This window comes from Chinchilla lanigera, unplaced genomic scaffold (assembly GCF_000276665.1).
Source record: "Chinchilla lanigera isolate Chin_1 unplaced genomic scaffold, ChiLan1.0 scaffold00109, whole genome shotgun sequence".
Lineage (NCBI taxonomy): Eukaryota > Metazoa > Chordata > Mammalia > Rodentia > Chinchillidae > Chinchilla > Chinchilla lanigera.
Genome location: NW_004955510.1, coordinates 3,882,134 through 3,901,523, shown reverse-complemented (window position 1 = coordinate 3,901,523; position 19,390 = coordinate 3,882,134). Strand labels below are relative to the sequence as shown.

Sequence of the window (19,390 nt, the reverse complement as noted above, 5' to 3'; positions counted from 1 at the left end):
TCTATCTGAGATATTATCCGGCATCTGTAGAGTACTCTACTAGGATCTGTGGAAAGGGAAAAAACACATGTATTCCTGTGATTACTGTGCAGATAGGTTGTATGGCATAGCAGGAGTACTTCCCCACAGTGTAAACGACCAAAAGGCAGATGGTGAATCTCTGCCTAAGGCTACAGTTCTACAAGAAGGAGCCCATAAGCACTGACATAACCAGGTTATTAGACATTTTGAATGTTGGAGAACTTGGGTTTTTTTTTGTTTGTTTGTTTTTGCTGTTGTTGTTTTTTCCAGTACCAGGAATCGAACTTAAGACCTTGCTCTTGCCAGGCAGGCGCTGTGCTGCTAAGCTAAATCCCCAGCCCCGAATGTTGGAGAACTTGGCAGTTAGATGACCGCTGCTATCTTATATAAGTAACAACATCCTGATAAACATTATTTATTACTTTAAAATGACTGTTTATTGCTTTTATACACATTAAAAATATTTAAGGACTTTAAAAAAGAGACTTTTTGATAACGCAGTAAAGAAAATTTGTCAGTCACTTATCCTCTCTCAAGAAGTAAGTTAAGGCTATACACAAGAAAAATGAGAGATTAAACTAGAAAAAAAAGGGGATGAGCTATTTAGGAAATAGACAGTGGATCCAATCCCAGATTACAGAAAAAGGGACCCCTCATGACAGCTCTACAGAAGCTTTATATAGTAACCTGTTCAAATTATAACAGACTGCCTGAGGTAGGAGGATGATTGAAATACTGTTTTTCATTAAACCTTTGGGTAGTACAAGAACTTTTTAAAAACCAAGTGTATGTCTTACCTTGAATTTTCTTAATTTAATAAAACTGAAAAGGAAAGAGTCTAAAAGAGGCAGTTCTATGAAATCTTGAACTCAATTTTTAACTTCTACTGGCACTTAGAAAAATTTAAAGACACCCTACAAACATTTTGTCATTTTCTTCCTTTTACAGATGTACTACATACAATGCCAGAGGTCACAATGACGGGAAAGAACAGTCAAGAAATTTATGCCTTATCTAAGGTACCTCAAAAATGACTTTTTAATTTCTGTGGTACTATACTAGTCACTGCATATCAATTTACCTATTCTCTTTTCCATTATGTGCCTCTTGTCATTGTTATACGTGCCCTGGTCTTATCAGCTGAAATTTACAGTTGTATTTTTGTTTTGTTTTGTTGTGAGACAGAGTTTTAATATGTAATGCAGGCTGGCCTTGAACTTGCTTATGTAGCCCAGCAAGCCTCAAACTTGATCCTCCTGCCTCAGCCTTCTAAGTGCTGGGATTGTAAGTGTACGCACCACGCCAGGCTATCAGCTGAAATTTTCAGCAAGCTTCATGACTCAGGGCAATATACTGGGAGAGTAAGTGGCATAGCTGGCACACTCCCTGGCTCACGGTAGTTAACACATTTTAACTATTTCCCACCCTCTCCTGCCTCCTCTTTCCTTTGAGGCTGAAGGTCCTATTCAAAAAATTTTCTTCCCGGAGCAGCCAGCAGAGCTGCCCTAAAAAACAAAGCCTATACCCTAGATATACTTAAATTGTAAGTTCTATGTTTGGATGATTCAACCATGGAAGAAACCCTTTCTACCTTGGAAGGAGTCCACGCATCTCAAATCCAAAAATAATCTTCCACTCTCTTGCTCCCAGCTTTAGCACAGAAAAGCTTTTTTTTTTACCCCCAAAGGGTGTCAAATATCCACAAAAATGGATATTTGAGTAATAATTAAACAATTTACACTACAAAGAATAGGTACGCTCACCATAATTACTAACACAGGAGCCACATCTCACTTCAACGGCCCTTACTGGGCAGATGCCCTAAGTGTGGTTTTGCTGACCACCAGCAAGTCTAAGACTTGGTCTAGGCTCATATGAAGCTAAAACAGAACCATGAGGAAAGTGACCGAGAAAGCAAATTATACAGCAGGGACAAGTCAGGCCTTTCTTTTAAGTTAGATTTGGCCAGTATATAAAGCACAAGTATAGTGGACCCTCAAGTTACAATTGGTCTCACATACAAACAACTTGGGTTACGACTGGAACTTTAGTTTTGGGGTTTTATTTGTGTGTGTGGCAAAAATCGAACTCAGGGCCTTGTGCTTTGCCAGGTAGGCACTGTACGGCTGAGCTACATTCCTGGCTCCTAGGAATTTTAGTTTTAACTTATGGCCAAAGTCTTGAGTTACGACCCAAATGCTGGCCACTTGTGCAGTTGTAAATAAAAGACACACAATGCTAGAAAAGCACTTTAAGTATACGTAAGAATCAGTATGAGGTCACATGTGCGTGTCTGTGGACATGACTTCAGTCAGTGCTTTTGTTATTACAATTACCGCTATCATAACGGCCCCCCAAAAGCTAGAAAAGCAGCTAAGGAAGGAAGGGAAGGCCAAGAAGACAATCACAATCAAAAAGAAGTAAATTATGGAGAAATGAGAGTGGTATTTGGATGATCAATCTCACATGCCAAAATCCACCATCTCAACAATCTTACAGAGCAAAGATTTGTATAAGGATGCTAGTGTTGCTAAAGATGCTACTCAAATTAGTAAGTTACCAATGTCAGTGTTAGATGAGGTAAAAAGGCTACTCCTCGTGTGGATAAATGAAAAGAGATGGCAGGTTATAGCCTGTCTGGGTCTATAATTTGTGACAAAAGCTAGGGCTATAAAGGCAGATCTCATAAAGGATAATTCATCAATGAGTGATAATGTTGAAACATTTCATGCCAGTAAAGGGTGGCATCACAATTTTAAAGTGACAACTTGGGTTCACAGCATAACTAGGCATTACGAAACAGCCAGTGCTAATACAAGGGCTGCTGAAAACTACACATACCAGTTTGAAATGATGACACAGAGAAATGGCTTTTTTGTTTTGGTTTTTGTTTTTGTTTTTTGGTACCAGAAACTGAAATCAGGACCTTGTACTTGCCAGGCAGGCGCTTGTGCTACAGAGTTACATCCCCAGCCCCAAGAAATGGCTTTTGCTCTCAAGTTTATAACTGTAACAAAACTGGCCTTTTCTATAAGGAAATGCCCAAGAGAACACACATTCACCCAGGAAGAGAAGAAATTGCCAGGTCATACACCTATGAAGGATAGGCTAACTTTATTGCTATGTGCCAATGTAAGCGGTGACATCAAGATAAAGCCTCTCAGGCCGGGGATACAGCTCAGCAACACAAGTGCCTGCCTGGCAAGTGTAAGGTCCTGAGTTCAATTCCCAGTACCAAAAAAAAAAAAAACAAAAAGCCTCTCTTGGTTTATCACTGGGAGATCCCTAGAGTTTTCAGAAAACATAAACTCATGAAAAACAGGCTAGAGGTCATGTGGAGATCTAATACAAAAGCCTAGGTAACAAGTATACCTTTTCTTGAGTGGATCAGGGAAGCTTTCTGTCCTACTGTTAAGAAATATCTAGAGGACAAAGGTTTACCACTCAAGGCTCTCCTCATCATCGACAATGCTCTGCTCACCCATGAGAGTTGGAAGAAGAACTGGCTGAATTTCCATGGCTCTCAGTCAAGTTCCTCCAATCCTAATACAACTCCTCTACTGCAGCCTTTGGGCCACCAGGTTATAGCTAACTTTAAGAAGCTGTTCCTGAAGTGTTTCCAGGTGGTTTCAGATACAAATTTAACCCTTAACAGGGTTCTGGAAGAACTTTACAACATTCTTTCCTGTGTGGAGTTAATTGAGAAATCCTAGGCCAATGACTCCTAAGGACGCTGAGATCTGCCTGGAAGAAATGTGTTTTAAAATTATATGGGAGAGAGACTTTGAAGGCTCTGTAGAGAAGCCTGAGCCTTCCACTGACCCTGTGGTTGATGACTATGCAATGATTCCACAGCATCTTGCAGGGAGACAGTGGTGAGGTTGGGGAACTGCTGGAGGAAACTCAGAGGAATTGTGTACAGAGAAACTTCAGCAACTTCTGGCTGAGCAGCAGAAAATGATAGTTGAGGGGCTTTCTGAAGAGGAGGGGAAGTATCAGTAATCAGTGCGGCAAAGTTCTTTTTCTGAAATAAAGGAAACCCTGAAAAAATGGACAGAGCTACAAACATTTGTAAAGAAGACCCACTCAGACAGAGAAAACACCAATCATTGCATTCACTTGCTTAATACAATGTCACGTCACACTACAGGGCAGTGTTAAAGAAAAGACGGAAACAGCCTTGGACCAGTTTTTAGTTCTGAAAAGATTGAGACCTAGTGAGCCAAAAGCAGGTCCTAGTGGGCTACACACTCTCCCAAGGAGAGAAAGGACCCCAAAGAGCCAGAACACTGATGTTCTTATGGAAGTGGACTCTCCTTCCAAACAACCACCACCTCCGTCTCATCCTCCCTTCCTGCAACCCAAAATGTCAACCTGAATGGTGAGTATAGTATGAAATTGTTGTTTGTGATAAACGAGGCACAGTTCATAACTTTTTGGTGACTATATTAGGAAAATTATTAGTGTTTCTGATAAATGACACATATTATACAACCCTTTTTTATTATGAACAGGTTAGTTAAGGGGTGCTTTGGGAGGTTAGGAACACATGATGGGTATTGCCATTATTTCTTATGGGAAACATAGTCTTGACTTACAACCAACTTGAGTTACAACCAGCCCTTGCAAATGAATTGAGTTTGTAAGTCAAGCATCTACTGTACAGATTTAAAACCACACAAAAGGCATACACAATTTTAAATTACTATTTTATTCTTTGACCTAGCCTGTAAATGGTTAAATAAAAAGGTGTTTTTGAATCAGAAGTCGAACTCTACCATTAGCTCATCTCATGACTTTGAACAAGTCACATGTCACTGCTATGATTTTTCAAAAGACATGCACACTGGAGAAGATTAAACTTGTGGGTTGCAAATTACATGATTATCTGCTGTATATAAAAATTGCTGTTTCTTATTCCCCATGTAGCTGAAATTATAGTAGTAGCACCTGGTTACTAAACAACGACTATGTGCTCAGTATTTCACTGCTCAATTTCTAACAACAATTTCTAATTCTCAACAACTTACAAAGCAGTGATATGAAAACGAGGACTCTGAAACATAGCAACTGGCTTATCAAATATCACACAGCTCATAAATGCTGAGACTGGATATTAAGACATCATGCAAAACTTCCATTTTTTTCTCTGACAAGTTTTTATTGTGTACTATTTACAGACAGTGTTTGTACATAAATCTAAACTTTATTTGCCAAATAAGGAAAGTCAATGCATTTTTCAATTCAAAATCTCCGATCTGGAAATGCTTGCTGCGAACTCACCTGGTGCAACAGCCGCTTCAGTTTGAGCAGCTGCGTTTTCACGGCGGTGCAGTCCTGGACCATGTGCCGCAGGGTCATCTCATCCAGCATCACGGTGTTTTCTGGGACATCTACAAACACCTTCTGCGCCTGGAAAAAGGGGGTCCCTCCATAGCTTTCAAAATGACCCAAAGGTGCTTCTCTGTAAGGAGAGCCTCTGAAAGGGCAGGGAAGGTGGAGGAAAAAGAAACACAAGTTTAGAAAGAAACGAAGGTACTGAAATTATTGCTGTAATCTTTACAAGTCAGCCATTATTAGCAGAGAGGCTCTGACTTGCACTCACCTCAGTCACTGAGCGAGATTCCACTGGAGACACAATCAATTCTAGCTGCCATTAAAATAACCATCTTTTGAACTCCCCCACGTGACCCTTTTTTGTGTATTTTACCTACTTGTTAAATAAACCTTTTCCCCTCAAAAACCAGAATAAAATAAGACACTCTGAGAAAAGCCTGAGCTGGAAAAGTGATACCCCTTTCTGCACTGACTGCCTGCTCCTTAGCATTTGACTTTGCCTGGCATCTTAAACTGCACGTCTTTTTATTTTTGTTTTTTTTTGTTTTTTTTTTTTCTAGTACCAGGAATTGAACTCACGACCTTGCGCTTGCACGTCTTTTTAGACTCATAACTATGCAGCCCACATCAATTCTCAGTTTGGACACTCCTGTAGACTGCTATTTCTTCAAAGTCCCAGCAAGCAGTTAAGACTGATGAACTGTTATTTCTTTGTTCTTTTGTTTTTACACTGCTGGTAAATCTTTTCCAATAAAATTAAACAAGGTCCTATAAAAGCCATATATACATCACATATTTCCTAATCTTAAAGTACAGGTTAAAAAAAAAAATCTACTCTGTAAAAGATGCATGCTTCCTTCAGTTTCATACCAGAAAATTTATGCTGAATAAGAGAAGGAAAATTAACAACCTGGGAGGATGAGGTAGGAGAATCACAACTTCAAGGCCAACCCAGACAAATTAGTGAGACCATGTCTTAAAATAAAATTTTAAAAAGTGCTGCAGATGCAGCTCAGTGGGAAAGTGTTTGGTTAAAGAAAAAAAAGTGAGGGCCGGAAATATAGCTCAGTGGCATAAGCGCCTGCCTGGCAAATGCAAGGTCCTGAGTTCGATTTCTGGTACCAAAAAAAAAAAAAAAAGAAAAGTGAAAAGAGAGTGGGGAATAGAGGAGAATGGAGCAGCAGGAGAAAGAGAAAGAAAATACGGGCTGCTGTGTTTCATGGGAGTACAAAACAACGTTGTGAACAGAAAGCAGAGCTACAACAATTTAAAGAATTATTGGATCCATATTACACACAACCCCAGTAAGTTCTTAAACTTTGGAGAACCTATTACACCACACATATAAACAAGAAACCTCAATATTTAAAATAGCACAATGAAAAGTATTCATTCTCTCCAGTGTAATGGCTATTTTGACATACTAGTAATAAAAATTAAATCCATGATTCATTGAATTTAAGTGACAATGTATCAAATTTCAAACAGATTGAAAACGTAGGCACACAGTTTCTAGTAAATTTCTACATTTCAGCAAATATTTCCAAATCTTTAAAGTAAGGAGTTCACACAGCCAAAGGTTTTAAGTCTCAAAGAAAAGAAACATCAGGATACTTCAACTGCATTGAAGACGAAGAATGAGGACAAAGACTATACTTCTGACCAGTACCAAACTAAGGTAACTGGAAAATAAGAATCCTTCATGTAAAAACACTACCAGGGATGTAGGAAAAAGATTTGTTACAGTTAGGAGAACGCAGGCAAAGAGGTCAAGGGAGCGAATTTGTTAGGATGTGACAGAATTAACTGTCACTGGAAGTTGGTGAGATAGGGAGTTCTAGGGAAATAAGAGTGGAAGGTAGGTCAGGTTAAAAGAGCAGTATTATGATGAAAATACAAAAGAAAGATCAGTAGCCCTCAACCACCAATCTTCTCAACACCACTGAGTAATCATAATCCTATAATTAACTATGATAATGACAGGAGTTGGAATCAGGGAGAAAGGGATACCAGGACTCAGAACACATAGAGTGGAAAGATATATAATGTGCAGACCTTTGCACATGTATTATTAAAAAGGCCCTGGGGTTAATACATCCGAATTCTTTAATAGGAAGGTACAGAGAAAAAGTAATAAAGTATGCTAGGGTAAGGCTTGTCATAGAAGAGGTTTCTTTTTGTACTAATCATCCCTATAACTGGCTATGGGATCCAGAATACGCGTACCTGCACCATCACCAGACGGCTTGAGAGGCATCAACAAGCCAGTCAAAGCTGTAATCATTCACAATAAACCAGTGTGCCTCAGTCCACTTATTAGAAAGCTCTGTGTTAAGTTAATTGGATTAGCAACGCCAAGAATTTTATGAATTTCTCTCTCCCCAGAATCACCAGTGTGAATAAGATAATTTAGCACATCATAAACTCCTTAAAAAAAAAAACCTCTGCACAAGGGATTTGTGATCATGCTCCCAGAAACGCTTACAGATTATCTACTACATAACATTTTGCAAAATCAGTGTAATCTATACATTTTCAAAAATAATTAATTTTATTTTGTTTATTTTCATACTCATTTGACCAGAGAACTTCTCTCTTCCGTATCTGTGGATATTTATAAAATACTTAAAAAAAAAAAAAAGTCGCTCAACTTTTCTGACAGATGGCTTAATCTTGGCTTGTTCATTCCCAAGGACAGAGAAGTCTGCTGCCAGCTAATTCATCCCATCTTAGACAGTCTGATTAACAATCTCACTACAGGCTGCAATTTGCCATCCTTTATTTTACACTGTATATATGTTAGTGCTGCAACCTCCAGCCACAGATTACACCTACTCATTCCTCCAAATGACTGAGCAATCCGCCTATTGTAGATTTAACAGTCATTCTCTGCCAGTGCCATACTCTATCATAAAACTTCCCCACATGTGATTTTCCCAGGCAAAATCCCATCCTTCTACAGAAACCACTCCTCTCCAGTCTCTACCATCAGACCCTTAGAATCAGTCTGATAGTAATGCCCTTCATTCTCTGACCTCCTATACAACTAATAGTTGCTGTGCACTCCTGGAGTTCCTTACACATTATCTTACCTGTGCACTGTATCACACTAACTCTGCACTGTAACTGTCTCAGGCCCATCTCTCATGTAGACTCTCAGCATCCAAGCAGCAAGAATATACTACTCATATGCATAGGTGGAACAAGCACATGAATCTTATCTGGACTGATAAATACAGAGATACCTACTGAGCTCCTTCACCGCACAATTATTGTATTGTCTTCAACAAGATGTTCCAAGAAGCTACTGCCAACCCATAGCTCTTCTTACACTATCTTCAAACTCATCCAGTTTGTGAAATTATAACAATGTCCAACAAACAGATTCTCAATGAATATTTTTAAGTAGATGAACACATTTCAAGAATAATCAATGATTTATATTTTAATTAGGCTTCTAAAGTTTTATAAGTTGGCCTCATGTACTTCCTAGCTTACTACAGAAGACTAGGAAAACATAATTTTCATTATTAGCAAGAAAGGTTGTCCTTACATCATGTTCTTGCCTGATAACACCCACTCTCTGAGGCCTATTTCATCCCTACCCTGCTGAGGCTTATTTCTTATCAAAATGCTAAACATAAGAAACAGAACAGCCAAATAATGTCTGAGATGATAATGTAGTCAGTACATTCTTCCAAATCTTTTCAATTACATCCGTTCACTGATCACTAGAAAAATTTGTAGTTAGAAATTACTGTTTCATGACCCATTGAACTGCCTTTTCTCAAACTGACTAGAGTCTGCCATGTGTACAACTAAGAAACAGTTAAGAAAATTACCATTATTTCTGCTCTGACAAGCTGGGACCTGTCCATCATATTTCAAGGTATTTTCTGTCTAAGAATTCATGCAAGAAACCACAAAAGTTTTTGTCTCCAAAAAGCAAATAAATTAGGAAGAAACATATACACATTGTATACCGTGTAATGGATCCAGTTTTCTTCTTTGCTTTTGTCACAAAGAATCTTAAAAATAATTGTTTCCTATTGTAGGGAATATACATGTCCATACATCTTCTTTCCACTACTTCATTATCCTAATTTTAATATTTGTATCATAAATATGCTCCAGAATGACCTCAAATCTCTTGTGCAATGAGATAAGGATAAAAATAATAATAAATGCCATTGATTGCCTACTATAAACCAGATGCTACAGCATTCTTATCCTGCATCCTCAAATACTGAGAGAAAGGTACTATTAAGTATCTTTTATCAATGGTAAACTAAAATGGTGGGGTAAATAAATTAAAATTTGCAAAGCTAATCTGTACCATGCATGGATCCATTACACGTAAGTCCTGATCAAATTAAAGGTTATCCTACAATTCAAAATGGAAAAGACTTCTAGTGCTACATAGTATCTGCTTATGTTTCTAACAGTACTTATGGAATTTTAAGATTCAGACTTATATAGCCAAAGATGAGGAGTTATTTGGCACTAATTTTGCATATTATTTAATAAAATTTTAAACATTAACAAAGTCAACATTTAATCATTTCCAAATGAGAACTTAAAAATCTCATATCAAAACTTTAAAAAATAGTACATAAAAATACAATATTTATATTAATGATAATGCTAATGAAAAAAGTTTTGAGCCAAGAAGAATGAGATATTATTCTAACTAGGGCCACATGGATCTTGAATTTTGGAGGCAGAGGGTGCCTCAAAACCAGGCAAAAGCAGTTTTGAGGGAAGAATTATTACTCAAATTAATCAGAGGACAGAAAACAGCACTCACCTGCTCAAGTCACTTTTCCCGTGGTGATGATAGTGGTCAGCATGGCTGAGGTGGTAATGTTCTTGTCCACTCCACCTCTGGGGTGGCCTTTTCCAAAATCCCTCCTGAGACTGCCGCACATTTCTGTCTGATCGGTCAAAGCGATTCATATTGTCACACTCCACTGGACAGATTCAAAGCAAAAAACTATAAACATGTACACTTGCTATAAAAGTTAACTACCTACAGCACAGTAACTAAGTGCTACTGAAAATATAAAACTAATACTCTAAAAACAAAATCCATTTACACCAGCTAATCACAAAATGAAGATTTCCTGAAGAAAAATACCAGTTCTTTTAGTGAAAATTGAACTTTATATTATTTAAACTGAAGTAAATTATAATACTTTCATATCATAGTCACTTAAGTGAACAGTTAATGGCTGCAGTGTTTTAAAACAAGTAAATCAACCCTGAAATCAACATCATTAATTTAAAATACCCAAGTTGGTTATGATTTCAGAATGAAAACAGGAAAAACTAGATTTTAAGTTTAGTAGAGAATGCATCCCTAAAGTGAACAGCACAATTAATTTTCTCTGATTCCAAGGAACACAAATAACTTTTCACTGCAAACAAATCTGTTTTAAAAAGTAAGACGCTTCAATCTGCCTGCCGCAAGCTGGTTCAAAAAGTCTAAAATGCTACTGGAAACAAAGCCAGTACTTTGCAACAACAAATAGTACACTCCCTGAAATCCAAACGCCACAAAAACACGAGAAGAATCTCCAAAACACCCGCTTCTTCACTTACCCAAACACTTTTTCCTCACATATCTGAGTACTTGCTGAGGGAGTCACTTTGCACAAGGGGGACATTGTGTTACGGCTGTCTACCCAGACAGAGCCGCACACCAGGCACTGCTGAGCAGGCCTTCCTTCCTGCTCAGCTTCAGCCCTCCCTGTGGGAAGCAAGCCCAGTCGGCCCTGTGACTCCATCGTCCTCAGCGCTTACATAGCTACTGAGTTAGGATTGTTTCTAAAAATACTGCTGGATGCTAATCCAAGCCACTGGAAGGAAGGGTTTCTCCAGTCTGAGAACTACTACATGAGAAGGTTCAAGTCTTGCATGCTTAGAATTCTTTGTGATGGAAAGTATTAAAATCAACATACTTCCAAATTATTCTTTGAAAAGGATCACTTAATTAAATGACTGTTTTACTTAAGCAGAAACATGATTTTGAAATGTAGCAGTGTCTTATTACAGTATAATAGATAAAAACAAACTTCCCATTCCAAAAAAGGATCATGCTGGTAAAGTATAGATGTTCAATTCTCATACACACAGAACTCATTTCCTCTAAACATATAACTTTAATAAGCTCCTATAAGGATGGTGAAATTCTGTCTGCATTCATTAGAGGAGTCATGGAGGATATATATTTTATACTTTATTAAATTTTAAAGATGTTTTTTAAAAGCAGTCTTAGATTTGAAATTATTTCTAAAAAGTTTTTGCCCTGTTAGTGGGCTAAGTCAAAAGGCACTTCTAGTAAAGTTCACTTACAGAAAACCTAACAGAGGCCAGGTGTGGTGGTACACACTTGTACTCTCAGCAATCTGGAAGGCTGAGGCAGAATGATCACAATTTGAGCCCAGCCTGACAACTCAGCAACTTAGAGACGTCCTATCTCAAATGTAAAAAAAAATTTTAAAAGGGTGGCAGTGTAACTTAAGTGTGAAGGCCTTGGGTTCAATCTCCAGTAGAAAAAAAAAGAAGAAAGTGGGGGGAGGGAGGGAGAGAGACAGAGAGAGGGAGTGAGGAAGGAAGGAAGGAAGGAAGGAAGGAAGGAAGGAAGGAAGGAAGGAAGGGAGGAAGGAAGGACAGAAAGAAAGAAAGAAAGAAAGAAAGAAAGAAAGAAAGAAAGAAAGAAAGAAAGAAAGAAAGAAAGAAAGAAAGAAAAGAAAGAAAAAGAAAGGCAGGCAGACCTAACAGATAATAAAAGGTATAGTAATTGTTATGTTGAAAAAATTAGAAAAGTACATTGAAAAAGAAAACAATTAAATCTTAAGATTTAAAACTGCTTTTAATTTACTCCTTTTAATAGTATTATTTATAAATTCATATGTGGATGATAACTCACAGGTCAAAGCCACTGTTCCACAGATGATAGTTCTTAGGAAAAGAACTTCATTAAAGTGTAAAATGTGAGTTGGTTCAAAGAAAAATAAACCAGGGTTATACAGATATGACAAAAGTGTGAAAACACTAGGTGAGTGGGTAAAGGAGGAAACTAAGGGCCAGATTTTTTAAAAAAATATATAAAAAAGAATGGGCAGACTCTACAGAAAACAAAATAAAACAAAAACTCACTTGTACTATACTCATGAATTCAGTTAAGTCCCATAAATATTTCTACTTGGCCTTAAGATGGTACCTCAGTTTAAACAACTCTGTATACTTTTAAAAGTTTATCTACTTTTACATGTTTTGAATTTGGTTTTATTTCTTAATTCAGGCAAAGGAAATCCTACTCACTCCCAAAGCAAGAATCATTTCACAATAATCACCTGAAGTGTTCCTGGCATGGTATCAACACAGTGTACACAGAATAACAAGAAGCAAGCAAAGGAGCCAAGGAGGCTGAGAGATGGGCTCAACACTGTGAGCAATTGCAATGCAGAAATTGATGTGCTAACTTTCTGTCTGCCAAAGCTTGCTGGGACCATATACAGAATCCAAATCAGGACTCTATCCTGAAACTTGAACCTAGGCACAAGCAGACTGCACATAAGCTCAAGAAACAAACATCACAGGAAATACAAAAGAGTAATGTTCAAATGAAGACAGTGGTTTAACTCTTAAAAGAAATGACTGTTCTAATACTCTACAAGGAGTGCCCTGTTATATTTCTATCTCAGGGATTGGGCAATCACATATTTATATACTTTAAAACGTGGTTAAGAGGTAATGTGAAATAATACTAGTTGTTGTTCCTAAAAAAAGTGTTAAGGGTTCCCTGACAAAAATGAAAGAATAATGGAAAAAAAAGTAGAAAGCAAACGAAAGTACAAAATCAAAGTAAATTAAAACCACTCTCCAGAGGCTGGTAAATGAAGAACAAGACAATAAAACTAAGAAAGAAAATAAGACTCTCTAAACGTGTAACACTATCTTAGCTAATTTTCCCATTTCTGAGACAAAATACCCAACACACAAAGTTAAGGGGCAAAAAGTTTGTTTTGGCTCACACTAGAGGTTTAGTCTACAGTCCGCTGGCTCTAAGACAGGGTGGCACGACAAAGGGGCATGGTAGAGGAGAAAAAGTTCATGGCAGGCAGCAGGCAGCAAAGCAGTGAAGTAGCAGCAATGGCTCTCTTTCTGTCCCTTATACTCTATCTAAGGTGGGGCACCCTTAATCCCAGCATCACACATTTAATCCCATCATCACACACCCTAGAAACAACTACCTCTGAAAAGCCCCACCTATGACTGTATGAGACTTTGAAGGAATCAAAGTCTAGATAGAAGCCGTAACATTCTGCCCCTAGACCCCTAAAGACTCACGTGCATCCCTTTATGCAAAAGACATTTAGTCCATCTCTAAGAGCTGCCGAAGTCCTACCAGTTTCAGCACTCCTAAAAAGTCCAAGTCCCAAAGTCACCTCTGAGATTTAAGGCAAACTCATAGCTTTAACTCCCTCTACAAATAAAAAGAAAGTTAAAACACTTTCAACATTCAATGCCACAACACAGACACTGCCATTCCAAAAGGTACAAATAGGGAGATACAAAAGAATGGGACCAAACCCAGTCCAAAATCCACCAGGTCAAACATTACATCTTATAGTTCCATGTGTAACATTCAAGGCAACCTGTGGCAAGATGTAAAGTCCAAAGGGCTTGAGTAGCTCCACCTCGAGGGCACTGTATGTGGTTGTAGCTCTCACAGCTTCTCTCTTAGGTCAGTTTTGCTTAGGTCAAGCTTGCAGCTTTCCTTAGACAATCCACTTTCTGAGCTTCTCTAACCTTCTGAAGTTCTCAATGTGTCTTCAGCTTCACACTCACAGCTTCACACACTGTCCTCTCAGGAGGACACTGACTGATCTCCCAGGTCTTCTCCTGAAATCTGGGTGGAAGCTTTCCTGACCCCACAACTCTTGCATTCTGCATGCACCTAAAACCACCACCACATGGATGACACCAGGGTCTGCTGCCAGCTACAGCAGGAGCCAGGCTTCCTTCTCCCCTGGGTGTAGGGCTCCAATGCCTATGAACCAAATCCTATGGAACAACTTCCCTAGGCCACTGGCATTCTGGAACATGGTGCTCTGGGACTCTCTTCTCAAAGCAAAGTCCTTCACATTTGCAATTTTGGAGCCACAAAAGGTGGGGTCCTGCTGATTCTTGTGATGTCTTCAGGCCACCTTTTCTATTGTCCTCTTCTGAAATACTTGGCTTTTTCTTGCTAGTTTTTTCAGCAACCAACTTCTATTTCATCTTTTCAGGCCACAACTTTATTACAGCTTGCTTTCTGGCTAAACTCAAAATTTATTAAGTCTTTCTGCTGGGTTCTTTGCTCTTGATTCTCAACGTAGATATGGCTAGTAGCCCCCAACAGTAGCCATGCCACCATCTCAACATTAGACTATCCTGAAATTTCTTCTGTAAGGTTCATTAGTCCACCAAGCTTAATCTCAGTATCCTGCAAACTCTATAGGCACACACAAAATGCAGAAAAATTTTCTGCTAAAGCATAACACAGTCTAGAGTCCAAGAAACTTGTTGCTAACTGAAACCTCCTGAACTTGGTCTTTACCAGATATATTTCTATCAGCATTATGGTCTTCTGAACTCTGACCACAGAATCTCCCAGCAAGTAGAAATTAAAGCAATCCAGGATTGTGTCTTCACCTGGCATTTCCAAACCTCTCCAAATTCTTTGCACAAACCAGTTCCAAAGGCTCCCAAACCACATGGTCAGGTAGTGTCATAGTAACAGCCCCACTCCCAGGAACAAAATCTGTATCAATCAATGCTTACTGGAGAAACATTTAATGCAAGATTACAAATATTTAAGGATTTACAAGATTCATTTACAATGGCCGCCCACCAGGTCAGGCGTGGAAGAGTGCAGAAGGGCTGTCTGTGCATGGCAGATGTGACGGATTCAGTCAAAGGGCTGGAGCTCCATGCAGTGACCTGTGCAAGTTTATATCAGGAGACCAAAGGGTCTATGCTGGAGGCTGAAGAGTCTGTACTGGAAAGCTGAAGAATGTGAACAGGAAGCCAGGAGATGACGTCCAAGGTGAAGGTGAAGACTGGAGCTCCTCTGAAGAAACATAAGCATGCCTTTCTTCTTCATTTCCCTTTTATACCATTCTGGCAACAATCCTCCTTATGATGGGTCTTCCACACCCAGAACTATACTGGCCCAATTTAGTTGGGCATTTCTTACACAGGTTGACACAATCAGTGAGCTATCACATTTCACCCCTTGTCAACTTGATAATCAGACATTTCTTTAAACCAGTCTTTGGATACAAACACAAGTTTATAATTATACCTACCATTTATAACTATCCTGTGTACGAACAGAAAAGCACTAATTCCCTCCCAAAATATAAGGCAAATTTTCTTTGGGTGATGCTTACTCCTAACATTTCATAACTTGAACATTTTAACAGATTTAACAATATTTAAGAGTCAATGTTAAGTCTATCAACATTATATTACATTGTAAGCATATCAAGTGGAAACTTGTAATTACAATCCTCTTTTCTGTACCTGATCATGGGCTATAGCTGGTATTTAGAACTGCCTTCCTCTACTACCAATTCTGTATTCTGTTAGCCCTCACAAGCACCTTAGCAGTTCTTGGTTCTTTCCCTGGTAGCGTGACCCATTCCTTCATTCTGAAAGGTTTTGGAACATTTGTCATTCTGCCTTGATTGGGTTGTTGTAGTTTCCCAATGACTTTAACAACAGGGCATGCTAATACTAACAGGCACCTGAAAGATCTCCTGCACTCCATGTATATTCTTCCTTTTCCCATCATGGAGTAATAATCCAATCTCCCCTTGATAGGCTGGGTCAATCACCCCTGATAGCACTGTGACTCCCTTTGTAGCTTGTTTCCTTTGAAGCATGAGGAGGCCAAATGACCAGGGGAAAGTTTTAGTTTTCACTTTAATGGTATCATTGTTGTGCTTCCTGGTACAAGCCTTCCCTTACCTCTGGAACTAAGACTTCTAACCAGTGGAACATAAGGTCAGGGGAACAAGAAGCAAAAACTGTGCTAGTGTATCACTATGGGTAATGATGAGTAGTACCATTTCCACTTCTACTCCTTGATTCCTGGACCCATAAATTCTGGCTATGGAAGACAGCATCATATAGTAGACAGTGATTCAAAGCATATACAGCTTTTCTTTTCTTTTCTTTTTTTTTTTTTGTTTGTTTGGTACTAGGAATCAAACTCAGGACCTTGCATTTGGCAGGCAGGCACCTATGCCGCTGAGCTATATCCCCAGCCCACATATACAGCTTTCTGAAGAACCTTGCCCCAGGCCTGAAAGCTACTGCCATCTAGCTGGCACAGTAACTGTACCTTCAAAAGACTATTCCTTCCACCTCTCTAGCTGGTGGTGAGGAACACTGTAAGACCAGTGAATTCCATGAGTATGAATCCATTGCCTCACATTTTTGGCCATAACATGTATTCCTTGGCTAGAGGCAATGCTGTGTGGAATTACATGATGGTAGATAAGGCATTCTGTGAGTCCATGTTGCTGAGTCCAGGAATAACCTCATTCCTGCCACCATGGCCACTCTGTTCATGAGCCCATTGGGCAGTGCCAAGGATGGCTGAAGAAGGAGGTTGACCACTATCCACTGAATGGGTCATCTTATCCACTTGATTGTTAAAGTACTCTTTTGCTGAGCACTTAAATGGGAAACAATATTTTATATCCCTTGGCTATATGGAAAGGTCTATCCACATACCTCTTAAAATATTTTTGTCACCAATTACCTAGTTATGTTCCTTTCTAATTCCTTACCATCTGGTCAGACCACTGGCCATACCCTATTAATTAGTATACAGTTGCATATCTGGCCATTTTTCCTTCCAGGCAAAATGTACTACCAGGTATACTGTGCAAAGTTCTGCCCACTGTGATGACTTCCCTTCGGCACTGTCCTTCAGGGATGTCCTGGAAAGGGGCTATAATGCTGTAATTATCCACTTGCAAGTGGTGTCTGCCTAACATGCAGCACCATCCATAAACCAGGCTCTAGGTTTCTCTTCCTCTGACAGCTGGTCATATGGTATACCCCATGAGGCCATAGGTGCATGCTGAGAAATAGAGGGGAATATAGCAGAAGGAGCCATGGGCATCTGGGCAACTTCTTCATGTAACTTACTTGTACCCTCTGGACCTGCTCTGGCTAGATCACATATATACCATTTCCATTTAATGATGGACTGTTGTTGCACACATCTGATCTTATCCTGAACAGAAAAAAAAAATATAGGTAAAAAAAGAAGAAAGTAAATAAAACTACATGATGGAAATAAATTAAAACCAGTTTCCAGGGCTTGTTGAATGAAGAACAAGACAGTAAGACTAAGAAAGCTAGTAAGTTTCTCTAAATGTGTAATGGCACAAGGTGCTATGGTGTGTGTGGTAAACTACAGAATAGTGGCAGACCTAAAGGTATCCCAACTCAGAAATGTTCAAGTGGGCCCAGGGTACAGCTCAGCAGCACAGCACCTGCCTGGCAAGTGCAAGGTCCTGAGTTTGATTCCCAGTACCCAAAAAAAAACTGCTAAAGAAATGTTCAAGCCATCACACTGATCAAAACCACCTACAGGCCAGATCTGGTCCTTATATAGAAACTGAAGAGCCATGCTGCATAATAAATACAGTGGTATCTTGGTTCATGAGTCCTTTTGTTTGCAAATAATTTGGTTCACAAATAGAAGCACTTAGCAAAATTTTGCTTTTGTGTACAAACCCTGCATCGGGTGACAAACACAACTGCAACCACCTCTCTACACAAACACAAATGTGACCACCTTTTCCAAAATCATAGAACAAATCTAGTTCTTGAACCAAGATACCACTGTGAAAGCTTTCTGAAAGTAGTGTAGCTCCAAAGACAAAAGACAACAGATTTTAGTTCTATAACTATAAGTAAGAGCAAGAGATCAGGACTCTTACCTTCTGGAGAGGGAAAAGGGACCTACTGTGGCTAAATGAAAGGTACATGATGTGAAGATGCCTATATGTAATATTCAACATACCCATGTTTTCTGACTTGATAAGCAAAAAAATATGACATCAAAAGTATTCTGGATTACTTCCTTCTGACTTTGAAGTCCAAAAAATGTATATGGCACAGGTAGTATTTCTGTGATTAACATTTGGCTAATCACAAAGCCCAGGAAGAATATACTTTGCAGAAAGCTTTAAAATCTGACCAAGGAAGCTTTCAATTGCAATTTGGTTTAAAAGAAAATCTCATATAAGAAAAGTAAAGAACAAGTATAAACCTTGTTATTACTGAACACAAGTAGCAGGAAAATAGGAAGCTGTAGTGTTCAGAGTAGAGTTTCACTTGATTGGCTCTGGGATCCACTGAGGGGAATGGTGGGACATACTTATGGGTGTACTCAGGTATAGATGGCCCCAAATCCTATATAGGCCCCAAATCCTACATAGCCTACAACCATCCACGAAACAATCAGCCAACAAAAATTCTTTGCTCCCCTGGAATGGCACATACACAAACTTAAGAAAAAAGACTTACTTACAGATGTGTTGGCTACATAGCTATCCTCCTTCTGGCTTCTTGAAAACCGTCTACTCATAATGAAATCACAGCGAAGCTGTATCCCAGTCAATCTCAGGTTGAAGATTAGTAAGGTCTAGTTTTATTCTGGACACAAATGCCACTGATACTGGCAGCATCACTGGGGCTGAAACCCTGAAATTCCAACTGACCAATCCAGATCTCTTCCCAAACTTGAATATCCTCAAAAACCAGAAGGTAAAAGGGACTAAAACTAATAGCTGAAAGCACATTGGAAGATCCCTTACACCTTACTAGTTCTTCTAACATTTCAATCTCCTAGGCAAAAAGTCCAGTGGATAGGTATGGTTATGTAGCTCTCCACAGCGACAAAGAAGACAGTCATTCTCCACTTACCTATGGTGTTAAACCTAATTATTATTCATCT

General features: G+C 38.9%; 1 protein-coding gene and 1 long non-coding RNA gene across 3 annotated transcripts in view; one reads left to right on the top strand and one right to left on the bottom strand.

The window, feature by feature from the left end:
• Nucleotides 1-13,020, top strand: part of LOC106146979 — a 30,002-nt gene extending 16,982 nt beyond the window's left edge. The window contains exons 3-4 of the long non-coding RNA XR_001231668.1: nt 970-1,040; nt 12,665-13,020. This is a non-coding gene — a long non-coding RNA (uncharacterized LOC106146979). The remainder of the gene's footprint in view (nt 1-969; nt 1,041-12,664) is intronic.
• Ccser2 (coiled-coil serine-rich protein 2) overlaps nt 1-19,390 on the bottom strand; it is a gene marked incomplete in the record, with an annotated part of 160,295 nt that overhangs the window by 61,010 nt on the left and 79,895 nt on the right. For both annotated transcript variants that reach the window (XM_005407889.2, XM_013506323.1), the window contains 2 exon segments: nt 5,305-5,500; nt 10,166-10,328. In XM_005407889.2, coding sequence (XP_005407946.1) covers nt 5,305-5,500; nt 10,166-10,328 — 359 coding nt within the window.